The sequence below is a fragment of the Grampus griseus genome (assembly GCF_964374135.1).
Source record: "Grampus griseus genome assembly, chromosome: 7".
Lineage (NCBI taxonomy): Eukaryota > Metazoa > Chordata > Mammalia > Artiodactyla > Delphinidae > Grampus > Grampus griseus.
The window spans coordinates 74,462,294-74,479,901 of record NC_139001.1 but is presented as its reverse complement, the minus strand read 5'-3'; the positions used below and the strand labels follow the sequence as shown (position 1 = coordinate 74,479,901).

General features: G+C 45.0%; 1 protein-coding gene across 1 annotated transcript; it reads right to left on the bottom strand.

The window, feature by feature from the left end:
• Positions 1 to 271: 271 nt before the first annotated feature.
• NR4A2 (nuclear receptor subfamily 4 group A member 2) lies at positions 272 to 8,347 on the bottom strand. The gene is made up of 8 exons (XM_082658158.1): positions 8,324 to 8,347; positions 6,522 to 6,645; positions 5,170 to 6,035; positions 4,245 to 4,374; positions 3,684 to 3,847; positions 2,568 to 2,770; positions 1,990 to 2,168; positions 272 to 1,839 (listed from the first exon to the last, which is right to left on the bottom strand). Exons 3-8 carry the CDS (start codon positions 6,031 to 6,033, stop codon positions 1,583 to 1,585), a joined length of 1,797 nt encoding a protein of 598 aa, XP_082514284.1. The 5' UTR covers positions 6,034 to 6,035; positions 6,522 to 6,645; positions 8,324 to 8,347; the 3' UTR covers positions 272 to 1,582.
• Between the last annotated feature and the right edge of the window lie 9,261 nt (positions 8,348 to 17,608).

The following is a 17,608-nucleotide window of genomic DNA, read 5'->3' as shown; positions in this document are numbered from 1 at the left end:
GTTGAGATATTCTCATCTGATTCTGATAAATGTAGGTTGCCACACTGGAAAATTCCGGTTAAGGAAAAATACTGTACAGAATTCTCTGGATAATGACTTCAATTTCCCAGTTCCTTTTGCCAGAATAGGTCTAAACTGTTAGAAACTCAGATTTTGAACAAGTGACCTATCCCAGATCAATCTCCAGCTCTGTCTATTGTATATTGCTATTTAGTCATCATTGTTCCTAACCCAGAAAGAAGACAAAATTCTGTTCATTTACATAGTTTATTGTTGTAAACATTAAAATTGTCTTTCTCAAAGAAAGAATTTATCAGGAAAAAAAAAATCAGCGTCTCTAACTGTCATACACCATAGAAAAAAAGGCAGTGACTCATATCGTGTGCCATACTGGAAATATACAAAGAAAAATACTACAGAATATGGCAATATTAAAATTCTTACTCAAACATAAAATAATATATTAACTGACAATCTTAGACATTAAAACAAAAAACAAAAAAATTCAAAGTGCTCAGTAATTTCCAGGGAGTTATGTATATTATAAGCACTCTGGAAACGGTCAAAAGCTGCTGCATGCAAGTTCTGTTTAGCTTTAGACAACAAAATAATCAAGATATAAACTTTCTTTTATCAACATCAACGGTACATACAACACTTACAAACAAGGAATGTTGGACGGTGTTACAAACACTATGTGTCCCTTTTGTCAGGATTTTCTGATGTGTAATACTTGTGCCCACCTATTTTACAATTGAGAAAATGTTTAAGCTCAGGTAACTACCAATCTTTATAAAATCTAACAGACTACATAGTGTCTGAAATACTATTTATATAATATAGACATTACTGAAGTAGCAAGTGCCTATAACATTTTCAACCTAGAATCAACATGCTTGTCCCTTTTTTGTGGTTATTTCTTTTTTCTTTTTTTTTTTTTTGCAAACACACTTATCTTTTAGAATTTGTAATATTTATTCATAAATAGGCACAAAATAATTTAAAAAGCCAAACTGCATTGGGTAAATTTACAAGCCTTTGCCTTCTTCAACTCATGCCACCCACGCAACATTTAGTTTTACTATATATTACAGCTTTCTTTACAGCAGAAAACTTTGAAGTCTTTTAAAGGGCAATACTTGTGGGTCCCCTTACAATGTGGGTGTGTGTGTATGTGTCTATGTGTATTACATTTGTCTTAACTGCAACAACCAAACATGGCCAAATGTTTTCCGTCATACATTAAGAAGCTTCCTTCTGAACAATAAAATGATTTTTAAACTGATAATAAAAAGTTTATACCACTGTATTGTGTGTAGTCCGTGTTCTAAATCCAGGATGCCCCGGAGCCAAAATGCCCTTTCAGGTTCTGCCTGCAGGTTAGGAAATAGTAACAGTTTTTGCTTTTGTTGTTGTTTGTTTGTTTTGTTTTCTTTAGAGATCAAGGGCCAAGGTGTATGGAAGGGGTGGGGGCCGGCTAGAGCTGAGGCAGCTCAGGGGTATCTCTGTGCCCTTGTGACTTGCCCCCTCTGGACAGTTTTAGGTTTCTTTCCAGTTTCTTTGAAGTGCATGGAAGGAGGTCTTAGAAAGGTAAAGTGTCCAGGAAAAGTTTGTCAATTATTGCTGGTGGTGGTACCAAATCTTCCAGTTTCAGGTAGAAAATGCGCTGTAGCCCCTGCGTGCAAAGCGTACGGAGTTCTGGAAGCTTCCCCAACAGTTTGGACAAATAGTTGGGGCGGTTCAAGCCCCCATTATTGAAAGTCACATGGTCTTTGAGACAATTTACAATCTTGTTTTGCAGCTCCTCCACTCTCTTGGGTTCCTTGAGACCGTGTCTCTCTGCAGAAAACACAACCAGAAACAAAAGAGGAATGCACCGAGCAGTTAGCTAGCTGACAGGACCAGGGAGGGTCGGCAGGCAGCAAGGGAAAACCGGGACGAATCCCACTGGGCAGTTCTGGAGAAGTGCCCTGTGCCTGTGGTACTGACCTGTGACCATAGCCAGGGCAGCAATGCAGGAGAAGGCAGAAATGTCGATGTTCATATTCTGCAAGTTGGAGGAGAATTCAACAATGGAATCAATCCATTCCCCAAAGCCACGAACGCATTGCAACCTGTGCAAGACCACCCCATTGCAAAAGATGAGTTTACCCTCCACTGGGTTGGACCTGCAATTAATACCAAAGAGAGGGGGAGGGGGAGAAAAAGAGAGAGAGAGAAAAGCTAAACAACTAATTACTTGAAGAGCAATAAATGAGGGATTTAAGAGACACCTAATTACCAAAGAGTTAATAAAACGTAGGCCAGTGGACCTTGAAAGGGTTTAATTTCATAACAATCAAGAATGCCCCCTATCCCACCTCCATTCCATTCATCTAAGGCTTCTGCCCTCACTCCTTCCCTTCTCTTCCTTTTATCTACTCTCCTTTCCTTCCTTTCCCCCTCATTTACTTCCCGTTCTGTTCTCCTCTCTTTCCCCCTTTTCTTTCCCTCTTCCTCTTTCTTTTCCTTTCTTGATTCCTCTCTTCCTCCATTCCCAGCCTTCCTGGATCGCCCTCTCCATTTACCTGTATGCTAATCTCAGCACAAATAGTTCTAGGAAAGCCGACTCGAAAAGCAGGTCCTGGTCGGCTTTGGGCAGGTCAGCGAAGCCCGGGATCTTCTCTGCCCAGCCCCTGATGATCTCCATGGAGCCAGTCAGGAGATCATAGAATTGCTGGATATGCTGGGTGTCATCTCCACTCATCTGATAGTCAGGGTTCGCCTGGAACTGGAATTTCATTTTAAAAAACACTTAATGAGGTTCTCTAAAATATATAACCCGTGAAATTGCTAACCTCGTTTCTAGTAGGGGAGCCAGGTTTTTATAACAATTAAACCTCTCTCTGACCAGTAAGGAAATTAGATGTTCCGGGGCAATTAATTCAATTAGGGATGGTGCTATGAGGTCGCTGCTTTAAATATGTAAATTACCATTTCCATACAGACTAAATACGGTGCCAACCAGCCCTGGGAAACGTTCACTCTTATCTCCACAAAACAATTGACACGTTAGTATTCATGCCAGTCCCAGAGTGGGTCTCGAGCAGAGACGCCCTTTGCAAATCTCAATCAAATTGCAGTGGCTCGTAGGTTTGCTTCCAGGTTTGCCCGGCACACTTCCTCCATTTAAAGCGCACACATTTCTCATGGCTGGGGTAAAAGAGGAATCTGACCACTTGATTTCCCCGCCCACTGCCATTCCTTATACCCCCTTCTCTTCCCCTTCCCTGACCCGGGAGGAGGCATCCCTCACCCTGACGGCACCAGAGAGAATGAGGATTAAATCATCTCCATGGAGGACTGGTGATAGAACCCAAGCGGGGGCTTTTCCACTGCCTCTGGTTTAGGCATCAGAGGCACTGGTGTGTGTGTGTGTGTGTGTGTGCACCGTGGTGCTGGGAAGGGGCCTCACAGAGGTTTGACCACTGTGGCCTACCCTCTCTTCCTTACTCTGCCCTGTCCTCACGTCTGCAGCCCTAGCAACGCCATCTGTCTTCTGTGGCCCTGCCCAGAGCTGTGAAGCCACAGCCTCGCATGCTTCCTTTATCCCTTGGGCCTGGGGGTTAGTGATGGGTGTGGGGAAGGGGTCCTGCCCATCTGTCAGTTGTCCGAAGGATCCCCCCCCCGCGCCAGCTTCTTACCCTGGAATAGTCCAGGCTGGTCATAGCCGGGTTGGAGTCGACATGGGCCCTGACGAGGGCACTGATCAGACTCACCGGGGGCGAGGGGGGAGAGGGCTCCTGTGGGCTCTTCGGTTTCGAAGGTAAACGACCTCTCCGGCCTTTTAAACTGTCTGTGCGAACCACTGCAAAGGAATCGTCGGGTGAGGGCAAGCAAGATCCAGCTGCTGCCTGGGCCCCTCCCCGGGGGAAGGCCGCAGCCGCGGGGCGCCCGGCGGGGCGGGGCAGCGCCCCACCGCTTGTAAAGCCTTATACTGACAAGAAGCGTAAAAAGGGGGGGGGGGTTGTTTCATGTCGTCTTCCCAATGGGTCGTATAGTTAAAGGTGGGAAGGGCCTGGCGGCTTTCTCTAGGGCAGGATGGGCTAGCAGGCAGCTGCCGAGTCGTAGAGGCCAGAGGCCGGTGCGGGGGAAGCAGGAGACCTCCCCCAGCCCCCGCCCCAGCTCTGGGAAGTGGGTTTGGGGCAGGAGCAGAAGCTTCCCAAAGGCGCAGACTGGGGAGTGGGCTGCTGGCCCCAACCTACCTTCTTTCACCATCCCAACAGCCAGGCACTTCTGAAATCTGCAGTACTGACAGCGATTCCGGCGCCGCTTGTCCACTGGGCAGTTTTTATTTGCTAAACACACGTATTTCGCGTTTTTTTGCACCGTGCGCTGCAAAAGGAGACAATACAGGCCGGAAAAAAAAATTTTTTTTTCTCTTGAAAATCCAACACAATTCAGGGAATCCAGACACAATTTCTGAACGGCCGGGATCCACACACCCTCCCCATAAACAAACACATACACAACTCCTTTTTATTTTTTTCTTTTTCCTTTTCTTTCTCTCTCTTCTCTTTTTCCTCCCCCAGGGCATTTAACAGAAGAAAATTGATAGCGTTAACATTTGAGCTAACCTTGCCGCTCCTTGCTGTGTTTTATATGCCAAGAGAAGAAGGAGACGCTCAGTAAATACAAATCCGTGGGCATTCATATTATTTACATTCCTTAGAGACCTTCTCTATTTAAAATGATAAGATTATTCAATCAGGATGGCGAAATAAAGAGATCACTTAATTTGACCATAGGGAATTCTGTTCCACTTGGTTAGCTCAGACACGGTTCTCTGTCCTAACCAATTTCAATCTGAACAGAGAAGACAGCTCCTAGCACATGCAAATGACCCTCTTCCAACTCAGCTCCGGCAACTTCGGGCGGGGGCTCGCCGGGTCGGCTGCGTGCAGGGGATGCGACCCCGGGTCTCCCGGTCTTCCTACTTCCCTTTCCAAGGCACCCAGAAGCCTCCGCCGCAGCCCAGGGGCGGCTGCAGGGCAGCCCCCGTGGACCCCGGGAGTCGGACGGTCAGGGGCCAGTTGGCGCCGGGCGCCTGCACCCCGGTGGAACCAGCACTCTGAGGCTCCGGGCACTAGGGGGCCCCGACCTGCCTCCTCCGCCCCCGTCCTGGCTCACCTTAAAGAACCCTTTGCAGCCCTCACAGGTGCGCACGCCGTAGTGCTGGCAGGCCGCGTTGTCGCCGCACACGGCGCACAGCCCCTCGTTGGAAGGGGAGCCCCGCGACGGCGGCGAGGGCACCTGCGTGTCGAGCAGCTGCGACGCGTGACCGATCTGCAGGCCGGGGAAGCCCATGGACGCGGGCTTTCGGATGGGGTTGGGCACAGCGAAGGTCTGCCCGTCCACCACGTGGTGGCTGCTCGCCGGCTCCGGGTTCATGGGGACGTGCAGGGGCCCGTCGAAGCGCATCTGGCAGCTAGACACGGGGGTGCCGGGGGGCGACTGCTTAAAGGAGAAGAGGGAGAGGCGGGAGACCGGCGTTTTCCTCTGCTCAATCATGTGCGTGGTGGCCACGTAGTTCTGGTGGAAGTTGTGGAGGGAGCCTGGGTCGTCCCACATGGGGCTGTGCTGCACCTGGAAGCCCGGGGTGGTGGGCGTCGGGGGAGAGGAGGGCTTGTAGTAAACCGACCCGGAGTGCGGCATCATCTCCTCGGACTGGGGGGGCAGGTGGCTGTGTTGCTGGTAGTTGTGCATCTGAATGTCTTCTACCTTAATGGAGGACTGCTGTCCGGACAGGGGCATTTGGTACAAGCAAGGTGGCTTGACGTCGTAGCCTGTGCTGTAGTTGTCCATAAAGGTACTGAAGCTGGGGAGAGAAGTGGTGGCAGTGATTTCAGTGTTGGTGAGGTCCATGCTAAACTTGACAAACTCTGGAGTTAAGAAATCGGAGCTGTATTCTCCCGAAGAGTGGTAACTGTAGCTCTGAGAAGCGGGGCTGGCTCCTTGAGGCGAGGACCCATACTGCGCCTGAACACAAGGCATGGCTGGAAATGAAACAGGGTAATATACACTCAGCCTGGTCAACTGAACACTTTCTCCCGGGCTCGGGTACACCTGGAGCTACACCGGCAGCCCGCGGCGGTCAGAGAGCACGTAGGGGCGCGAGAGGAAGGGCGGAGAGTGCGAATACTGAGGAGCGAAACAGTGCAGGACAAGGAAAGATGGATCCAATAAAGACCCAGAACTAGAAAGCTATTACAGTCTCCATTCCCGGATATTTCCAGCGCCTCCCCCTCCGCCCCCTTTCATGGGTAATCCCTCTTCAATGAGCCTTTCCTCTGAAGCTCGGGTTCAGCAAGCTCAATCCAGAAATCAAGTTGAATTGCACAATGAGAAACTTGTTCCCGAAGGCGATGGGTCGGGGGAAAAACTTAAGTTACAGGGTTTGCTGGGAAAGATCGCATTGCCCTGTTTCTTGACGTTTACGGAACTCGGGGGAGGGAAAGAAAAAAAAATGAAGTTGCACTAACCTTCAGCTGAGTTACAGGCGTTTTCGAGAAAATTAAAGGTGGACAGTGTCGTAATTCAATGAAGGACAAAGTTTCCAAGATTTTTAGAAAAGCAGTGGAGAGCCCAGCCTGGCAGTTCTCCTCCCTGAAATAAAGACACAGGAAGCCTTAGGGTGACTTTCCGGACAGATTTAGCTGGGCATCTGTATCACCAGGCAGGCCCTTCTTGATTGTTTAATTGGAAATTAGTGTGTAGCCTTTATCAAACACCATTTAAAATGAATGTCTAAAAGAGATGGCTGGAAACAACAGAAAATTTCACCCATTGACTGTGTTGATCCTTGCAGAGAATACCTCTGAAGAAGGAAAGGTATTCCATGTACTTATTTATGATGAAATAAGTTGGCCCCTTTACTGGGTGTTTAGGGGCAGTGCAAGGGGAGTGTCATTTCCATTTTAGTTTAATTCAAAACTAAATAAGAAGAAACTGGGGTTTAATAAAATACAGCATTGGAACCTTCTCTTGAATTTTTTTTTCCTGTGGTGAAACTGGCTTTTCATCTAGGAAGCAGGGAAGGAAGTATAAGTCAAGAATATAAAATGTGAAAACAATCTCTTCCTTCACCCCCTAGGAGTTACAAAATGTTAGCAAGGCCCAGGTAGCCCTGAAGGCAATCTTAATGGAAGCATCTGGATTTCCTAAGAGCTTTTGACGGAGCACTGGGTTTGGAGATCCAGGTGAATGGGCATTCACTTCTCCAAGAAATTTGTCTTTCATCTTTAATGGCCAAGAGGTGGAAACAGGGGACCCTATTTTTTCAGAAGCATCTTAAGTCAGTTGCAGGGAGAGGGAAATGCTGCATATCCAATAGTGGCACCGGTGTTAGAAGCACCTCTCAACATAGCAAGCTGAGCACCTTTCCTATCCAGCCTTCCACAATCTGCCCTCTTGCTGGAACAAGGCATTCTTGTGTCCTAGTACTTTTCAGATGTTCCCACTTGGAAGGCATTCTAGAGCACAGACGACTTTATTACTAATGAAAAAGAAAGCCAAACATCCAATTCTGTTCTCCTCCCCCACCCCCCTTCATAATCTTGCTTCATGGAGGAGGGAGGGTAACCAGAAAAAGTAAAGAAAGGAGACTCTTGACCCTCACAGCCCTTGACAGATATGCCTGTGCTGGATATTAACCCTCTGGTAACTTCGCAGCTTCATAACTACTCTAAATAGTCTGTCCCTCTGTCTCTGTCTCTCTGACAAACTCACTAACACAAGCGCGGCACATGTCAAAACCAGAAATTTCAAGCAACTTAGTAACAGGTCACTCTACCAACCGCCCCTCCTCACTCAACAATACCCAAGAGACACGGGCACGCTGGCCAGCCGCGATGATACAGTTCCCAAGCAACACATAAACTGAAGAACTTTCACTCTCCCTGTCACTTTGTGGGCAGCGTCCAGGTCCCTCGTATACACAGGACTTGGAGTCTACGTGTCCAAAGACCACAATCAATTCCGCACCAAGAGCAAACTTTGCGCACATTTCCGCGTGTTAAGTCCGCAGCTCCCGAAACTGTGCAAGCCTCCCTTTCACGTCCACCAATGAGGAGCCTGGAAGCCTCTGTTGGGTGGCAAAGCAGGAGTTCCGACAAATGCCCTCTGTAGCTGCGCACACCTACTCCCCATCCTCCGGCCCCACTCGCGCTCCGCGCCTTCGGCGCCCACCTCCAGAGAACCTGCACCACACAAGCGGGAAGAAGAGACGTGCAAAAACAGAAAGAAGGATAAAAGAACGCGAGCTGTACGGGCTGCACCTACTCACTTAGGAGTTCTCCGTGTCTCTCTTCATTCATTCAACTCGGCCAAAGTGTAGTTCCCTTCGGGAGTCGGGGTGGCAGGGTCGGGGAGGGGTGGGCGAGAGGGGCGAAGGGAACGGAGGCGCCGAGAGCGGGGAGGGAGCAGGGGAAGGCGGCGGCTGGGCAGGCGAGCGGGACCGAGGAGCCTAGCGCGAGCCACCGGGCGGACTGGCCCTGGCCGCCAATGTGCCTTTGTTTATGTGGCTCGCGCTGCCGCTGCCAACATTCACCTAAAGTCTCCGCGCGTCAGCGCGCGTCAGCGGCCTGCCGCCCAATCGCCGAGCCGCCGCGCTCCCCAGACTCCTGGCCGGCGCTCGCTTTGGTATATTTCCGACCTGACGTCACGAGCAGGGCCGATTTTAAGGTGGGAACCGTTCAGGGTTCACCTTGGTAGCCAGCGAGGTTTTTTTTTTTTTCCCTTTTCCGAAAGAGGTGTGACCTCTCCACTCAGGTCTGCGCAGCCCACAGAGCCTCGACATCTCCCCTCCCCTGCCCCCAACCCCCCACCCCCCCACCCCCGGCTAATCCCCGCGCCGCCGAAGGGGTCCGGCAGCTCACAGGTGGGGGAGGGTGCAACAAAAGCCCGAGTGGGAGGGGACCCAGGCGTGGGCCAGGTAGCCAGCACCTGGAATCGCACGAGACGGGGCGTGCCTGGCAGCACGCTAACCTCGCCCACCCACAATTGCCACCCCCGTTAGCGGAAGCGAGTACAGATGTCCCATGACACGAGACGCTCGGAGGGCTCAGGCAATTGGGGTGGGATTTCCCTTGTCCAGTGCACCCCCCTTTTCTCTTTTTTCCTGTCCCCGGCCTTCTCTTCTAGCATATTCTCCCTCTCTCTCTCTCTCATACACACACACACACACACACACACACACACACACACACACACACTCCAAGGTGGAAGAGAGTAGGTATGGCCTATTTTCTATGTTCCCTTCTTTCCTTGCAGTGCTCACGTGCGAGGGAAGACGTGGTGCGTGGGGAGGGAAGCGGAAAGGAGAGGGTAGCCAGTGACCCAGCCCTTCAGGGACCCCAAAAGTCAAAGTGAGGCGTCACCCACTTTCCTTTCTCAGACAATGCAGCCGAGCGCCGGGCAACAGGTGTGTTCTGCAGAAAGGTGCCCCAGCCTCACCTTGTACCAACTCTCATACTTTGACACTCCTGGGTGCCCATCAACTCGTGTCTTTCCACAAGTTTTAGGGAAATAAATCTACCCTCCTCTGAAGCACAAGGGCTCTCGAAGCTTCAATCTGAGAGCCAAGAGGGAAAGACTAAGCATGGGGGAAGCGGCGGGGAGAGGGGGGCGTCTAGATCTCTGCGAGGCGTACGGTGTGTGCGTTCAGCCTTCCCAGGAGTGGGGCCCGGCGGGCGACCGGAGCTCGCCGCACCCCTGCAGCCGCCCCAGCCGCCCCAGCCGCCGCAGACTCCGCTTCGCAAGTCAATCCACCTCCAAGCTGAGGGCGCAAGGCGCTTTCTAGCAAAGAAACGCCGCTTCTCCCGGGAGCAAGCCCCCTTCCGGGTTCCTGGGCTAGAGCTGGACGGGCCTCGGGGCTTCTCCCATGGGGCTGGGGAGTTAACGGGGGAGGGAGGGTTCGGAGGTGTCCCCCTCCTCCGCCCAAGAAGACTTCCAGCCGCCCCTCCCTCTCGGCGTAGCTCGCTTCCAGGCTCGGGGCCCCTTTGCACACCCCCATCCTGGTGTTCCCAGTACAGGCGGGCCGAAATCGCCGTGGAGCTCTCCGCCTTACGGTGCCACTCAGCTCTAATCTGCACCCCAGCCTTTGCCCTCTCCCGCCGCCTCCTGCTCCCCGGCGGCTGGAGAGGCGTTGCCATCAGGTGCCCCGAGGCTGCCCCGAGAAGCTGCAGGCTCTTCTGCACCGCATCCTCGGGAAAACCTACGTGACCACCTTAAGTTTCCCCCAGATGTTGCGACTGCCGCTGCTGCTGCTGCTGCAGCCACCGCGGCGGCTCAGCGGTGCCCTAGCGGGCGCGAGAAAAAATAAAACCAGGAAGTGTGTGTGAGAGCGCGCGCGCGTGTGCGTGTGTGTGTGTGTGTGTGTGTGTGTGTGTGTCTGTGTGGTGGGTGGGGGGGTGGGGAATGTTGCGGTGGCGGGTGAAGGTGTGTAAGTAGGGGGATGAGAGGAGGAGGGCGAAGAATAGCTTATTAGCATGAGCTGGGTAGCGTCAGCGCCCTGTGGGCAGAAACGATTCCACGCGAACGAAAGGGAAAAAGTGAGAGTTTGGAGAGCAGGGGAGAAGGAAAGCGGTGGGGGTGGCGGTGACGCAGGGGCTCAGGCATTGACGCACCCGCCGGGCTGGGCCCAAAATAGCAGCAGCTCTAGCTCGGTGGCGCCCTCCCGGGTTCCCTTCCCCTTCCACAAGGGAGCAGGACGCGCGGCCTCGGGGAGCTTTCCTTGATCCCAGGGGTGGGCCGGGCTCCCAGCAGCTATTTTCAGGCCGTCGGAAATTCAAGCGCAGCCATGCTGGGGTGGCAGTTATTGTTTTTTAATATATTCCTCGGAAGGCGGGGGCCAGGAGAACTTTAAGGTTGTAACCATCCTTCTCCAAACACCAATACTCAGATCTAAGTAGGTACATTCCCTCCACATGCTCCTCCTCCCTTAAACCATTTAAAAAAACACTTGGCTTTAGCCTGGGTTGAGTCTGCGGGCAATTTGAAAATTCTCTCCTAGTAAGTGGGAAAATGTGCTGGAGTCCTTAAAGTGAGCTCCAAGGAAGACAAACATTGTAATGTGATGGGTTATTCTATAACAGCAACCTGTCGAGTCTGGCTTCTTGATAACAGAGCCTTTACTCAAGTCTTAAGGCACCCAAGATCGAGACGCAGTTTTCACAGCAGCTTATTATAACAATTATTAGTAACCGGAAATGGATTGAATAAATACAACATCAAAATGAGAAAAAACGGTTGCTTTTTTTGCCTTCTATTGTACAATCCGTATGAATTTTCTCTTTCCTCAAATTCCTATTCTAGCTGCTAGGAAGTGTGTCTTCTTAGGAAGACACACCGGATGCAAGGCGGATAAACTCACTTAAAGACATTATTGGGTAAGCTATTTCTTGGGTTGGTATTTTTGGTAGGGCTCAGATGTGCTCGGGGTGGAAAGGATCCAGCAGACATTAGAAAGTGTAAAGAATGACCTCGCTCAAAGCTCCAGACTCCTGTGTCCCCACCAGATTCTGATGGAACAGTCTCAGTAGAAGGGCCAATGTCTGTAATTGACTGATCCTGTCAGTAGGGGGCCTGACTCCACAACGTTCAGGAAGATACATCACACACACACACACACACACACACACACACACAGGCACATACACACACACAACTAGCTATTTACTACTTAGGCCAAGCCCCAGGAGAGCTTGCTGCAGGCCAAAATATTCATATTCTGCTGGAATTCATAAATAACTACAAATCTTTGATTCTCTTCTGTATTTCTCAAAAAGGGAAACAGTTTTAACACTGGAATTAGGTTCACAACAGATTTTCTTTATTTCCTCCTGTCCATGTTTAACTCACTGTTAGCTCACAGGGAGAAAAAAAAAGTCAAAATGGTAATAAAATCTTTCATTTTATCACCAAGCAGTTCAAATTTGGCATTTAGTTTGGAAAAATGAAAACATGTTTTAAAATCCTATGATTACATGTTTAAATAAATTATAGTTTAGAAGAGGATTCCTGTGGGTGTATTTGCTAGTACATAAGAGAATGCTTTTGTGAATAGAGGTTTAATTACACATATAATGGAATCAAAATGTAGAATTGAACAACCTTTTAGAAAATGTTCAAATGATGCTCTAGGCTAAAAGAAACTGAAATTCTGCATTTATATGACTGCAATCCTGCAAGATTCTTGAACATAAATAGATTCTTGAATATAAACTATTTTATAACTCGATTAAAATGACAATAATGTTTCTTTCAGGGCCCAGAATCTGATATAACTTTAAATTATTGCCATGTATAAATACATAAAGTTACCCCAAATGAAGGTCGGTGTTCTTAACAATTTACAATAAATGGGAATAAAATTGATCCTATCCATAAGTCGGACCTTCTTTTGAAACCAACTAAAACAAATTACAAAATTATTATTTCTATCAATATACAGTATTAGATGACCTCAGAAAAAGCATATAGGAAAATAATGTTACTATGTTATCTTTTATGATATTAGCCAATATTAAGCAGAACATATTTGTACATATATGGAAAAAATATTTTCATAAAAAAACAGTGTAAATAATGCATACTCACATCTAAACCAAAGTATTTACTTTATGCAAGGCTAGGCTGATTATACTTAATAAAATTGAGATTTTGGTATAATTTAGAAAGCAAACATGGATTTAATTCCATAGGATTTTGTATCTTAATGCATGGGAAAGGGGTCTTTAGGGATTTATTTTACTATTCTCCCAAAATGTACTCAGAGTAGCTCTTAGCTCTTACAATTCAAATATAGTAAACAGATATACCTGTTATGCTATAAGAATCAAGGTAACTTGAAGACATTTCACAATAATATTAATTAATGGAACCTATGTTAAGCATAAAATGAGACATATTTTAAGTTATATTGGGACAATTTTCATGGCATTTGTTGCCATTCAGCAGGAAGTTTTACATTAGTGATAGAAGAAAGAAATTTTCACTTTGAAATAAACTCAGTTTCTGAAAATACAAAATCATTTTTTAATATGGACGGTTTTTGGTTATTTGCTTTGCCATTTCACTTGCCTTAATAAGATATTAATCAACCAATCATTTGTTCCTCTTTTATGAGATGCCTAGAGAATAAGTCAAATACTCAGCTGGTAATTCACATTTTGGGTAGTTGTGGCTTTTGCTCAGTATAACCCAGCCCATTTTTCACTCCAAACCACTTAATGCAAAGACTTTAAAAATTGTTTCTTGCTTTGATACAGTACTCAGTTCTAGAAATGTGGAAAGATGTGCAGAAGAAAACAGCACTGTTTTTTTCTAGAAGCATCTACTTATAAATTAAAATTCTAAAACTGAACATATGGTAAAACCTCATGCCACTCAAAAAGTATTTTGCATAATAAAAATCCTTCATCTTTTCTCTAACTCTTGACTCTCAGTAACTATCTCCTAAATATTTACTTTAAATTAACCACTTAAAATTTTCTTTTTGTTGTTGTGGTAAAAGACACATAACATAAAATTTACCATCTTACATTTGTAAGTGTACAGTTCAGTGATGTTATATACAGTCATGCTGTTGTGCACCAATCATCACCATCCACCCCCATAACTCTTCATCTTATAAAACTCTAACTCTATAACCATTAAACAATAACTCTCCATTCTCCCCTCCTCCCAGCCCCTGGCAATCACCAATATTTTCTTATGTAAAAATTCTTCTTGATTAAGCAAGGAAGGGTTACTTTGGTTTTAGATTTCCTTGCTGATTTCACTAAACATGGGAGTCATTAAAATGTACAGAGTCCTGAAAGACACTTTAAAGATTCTGAAAATAAGTTGCTATATGCTAAGAATATATCGCGGACACTTGGAATTCTAGAAGTAGCTGATAACATTAGTAACCACCACAGTATTACATAGGATTTTCTTTTAGTAGATAAAATACATACACTTTGCAACAGTTTTCATATGTATATCATAGTTGGTTAGTTTTTGTTTTACCTTTAATTATAAAATAACCATTTTTGATTTTTTTTCCTCAGACTAACTGGCGTATAGGAACTTCTCAATTTAATAAAAAATGAAGACATGTTATTGATATATTATGACAGACATATATGCCCTTTTTTTAATAATAATTCTGCAATTATCAAGCCTACAATTTTAACACTACAAAAGTAACTTATAGCAAGGACCCTTATAGTGATAAGTAATAAATCTAATTACCATATCCTTTGAATAGATGTAATATAAATTTCATCACTCACTTAAAAGTTCTAAAGTTAACAGCATAAACTTGAAGTTGAGTAATTAAGTAATCCTTATATAGACACTTATTAAAGTATTTATACATATTATCTTAAATCTACATCTATCATTTTGCCAATTAAAATTAGGACTTTAATTGCAATTAAGTAATTTAATTGCCAATTGAACAGCAAAATTGCTAAGTGACTAATTTTAATGCCTATTTTAATTACCAATCATGACTGGGGAGGGAGCTAATCAAGTTACATCAAGCAGTACCAGAGTAATGATGTGAAGAAAAAAAAAAGCAGAACAAACATTCAAGGCTACACGCTTTAAAAAAAGAAACATAAATTAAATAAATGCAAACACAATCTTATAAATGTATAAAAATACTGTATTTCAATATCTGAATACAGAACATGAAATAGAGCAAGATTAATTAAAGAAGCCTCTGTCCATCTTCAAAGTAAGGAACACCAAATCAAAATTTTATGTGTTATTTACGTGGCCACCACACTAACCCAGGTGAAAACAAAGCTGCATATAGTCGAGAATAAAAGATTGTTTCCTGCTTGGCTGGTTAAATATTTACAGATTGACAGGTTTTTTAAAAACATGTTTAAATGAAAGGCTACACAAGAGAGAAACAAGTTTCCAATGCAGCAATGTGGTTTTAAGTTTGAAAAGCAAACAGGGCCAGTGCAGTGGGACTATATACTCTTTCCTGATGGCTCTCCTCCCCACACTCACTCACTCAAATGAAGTATACCATTAGAGGTCTCATGCCTACCCATAACTTGTCCTATATTACCTTGAGAAAGGCATAAATCTGTCCTATCTTAAATATTTTAAAATACATTCATAGGTTAAAAAAAAATAGAAAGCATCTAGGATTACATCACAATTAAAATTACTTAGAGCATGGGCAATATACCTTGTCCTAATAGTATTTCTTAATTTTCAATGAAAATGTACCTTCCGGCTCAAGATTAAGACTGTAAACACCAGCAGGCAACCAAAAACTCTGGTGAAAATCTTGACCAATACAAACGCATTTTCAAAAGTTTTCACATTGAAACAAATTCTCAGATCAGCAATATGGAAGGGCCATATTGAAAGAGGGAGGTGAAGTTGGGAGCTCAAAAAACAGGAAGTGATTCCCTGGTAGACAATAACAATACCACTACTTTCCAGCTATAGGGATCGCCTTGGCAGCCGGCCACCTCATCTAGAGTAACAATGGACAACCATGAAATCTTTGTTTAAAATAAGTCATGATGTAAGATACATATCTTGTTTTTGCTACTATATATGTATACCAAATATACATAGTTTTTGTCTACAAATGGGCCCGAAATTATTCACCATGTATGTAATACAACTTCAGAAAAAGCAAATATTGCTGCTTAGGATTTTATGTACTAATGGACTTGAATTCTGAAATAAAGCACAGCAGGACTTTCAGTCTGGCTTTTGAAGAACATGTTAATAATTATGGGGCTTGACAGAAGCCTGCAATATCTGCTCATGACAATAACAGCTTTATAAGGCGAGTTCTGTGTGCCTGGTTAAAGGACACACTCACTGTCTATTCAGAAGTCATGGAGATGGAGTCATTATTGACAACCTCACTACTGATCAAGGTTAAAACCCATTGAATGCCGACGCTACAGAGAGAAATACAACTTCAGCCATTAGAAGATTACCAAAAACAGTCTCCAGTAAGGGTTGCCATAACTCAGATATATCTTATTTTGTTCTGTATAAAATTTTCAGCTATTTACGTACACAAAAGATCTTATATTATTTGATAATCATTATCAAAATTATTGCCCTAACTCAAGCACTAGGTAACAAATCATCAGCCGTTACAAAAAGAGGAAAAAAAGGAGAAATATTATCTTGTAATTTAAAAATGAATATGAAACTTGCATGACTGAAAATATGTATATTTTCAGACTATGTCCATTTTGTGTATTTCGCTAGTTTATCAGTTCACATGAATTAATGTGGTTCACATATTGTTGGATGCAAAATCTTTTAAAAGATGGTATGTCTATAGCTTTTAGATATCCCTTAATAGGTAAAAGTTTAAAAGCAAAGTTATCGTAAATTATTTTACTTTTTTTTACCCTTATTTCTTGTTTTTCAGTGTTGCCTCTCATTAGTGAAGGAAAAAGGAGGGATACAGTAAAAGACAACCACGTTTATAATCTGAAATTAGAGCCAATCAATTAAATATTTTATTAATCACCAGGATATTTTTTTAGAAGACCTGTGAAATATTACAGAAGCATTCCACTAGGATCTAACAGTGACCTCAGTATGCTGTCACTGAGATTTTGGGGGGGGGAAACACAAACGATCAGTATTACCACATCCAGGATTCAAGTCAAAGTACACACATAGTTGAGGGCGTGGAGGCGGGGAGGGAAGGGTATAGAAACTAGTTTACTAAGGAGGTCCTTCTTATCTTTCTTATATTTCATATTTCTAAGTACTTTTCCATAAGTTACTTTCCTAAGTTTAAGAATGACTGAAGTATAAAAAAGCAGAATTTCAAATAGTTAATAAATGGCTTTAGGAGTTACATTGAAACGACTCACAGAATACATAATTTTCTTAGGAGTCCTTTAATTTTCTGATTCAGAAAGTACGGTGTTCCTAAAGACTGCTCTCAAGTACCTAGCTCTGGAAATCATATTTTCCATTTCTCCATACCCTCATCGATTAGTATTTGGTCAGCTGATTGGCAGTTGCCGAGACAACGGTTTTGCTAAACTTGATAAACTTTATCAGCCAGAGGTGGGGGGGAGGGGGGCAAGACAGAAACGGATTTTACAGCCAGAATGGTGTGACAGAGCCCCTCAAACTACAAATAGACGTTACGAAATCTGAAACGTAGCTCTGTAGTTCAATTTATACCACAGAAACTGTGAGATGTTACCTTCCTGTTGTTATAACGTATCAGGTCAAGGGATATAAATTGTACCAGGTAATTCATTTTGCCGTTCAGAGAGCCATTAAGTTCCTCCCAGAATATACGTGATTGATACCCCTGGAGGTGAAAGGCTAAAGGAACCATATGGCAACATGTTGCATTCCGTATGCTATCTGCCCATCCGTGCTTAAGCTGCCATTAGCAACATCTGTACCTAACTGAAATCCAGCTGCGCCGACGCCGGCTGACGGAATTGTACTTGGGGGGGAAATCTAGCTTAGCGCCATTAACTTGAGACTTAGAGTCTATGTACCAGGACGGATGGAAGCTTTCACAATTAGACGAGACGACACAAATGCTTTATTAAAG

What these genes read in the sequence shown, in the direction of transcription:
- NR4A2 (XM_082658158.1), bottom strand. Translation starts at nt 6,033, where the DNA reads ATGCCTTGTGTTCAGGCGCAGTATGGGTCCTCGCCTCAAGGAGCCAGC. An exon ending in CCAGCCTGGACTATTCCAGG is followed by an intron (nt 2,771 to 3,683) that starts GTAAGAAGCTGG and finishes ATGAAATTCCAG; the next exon opens with TTCCAGGCGAACCCTGACTA. An exon ending in GTGCTGAGATTAGCATACAG is followed by an intron (nt 2,169 to 2,567) that starts GTAAATGGAGAG and finishes TATTAATTGCAG; the next exon opens with GTCCAACCCAGTGGAGGGTA.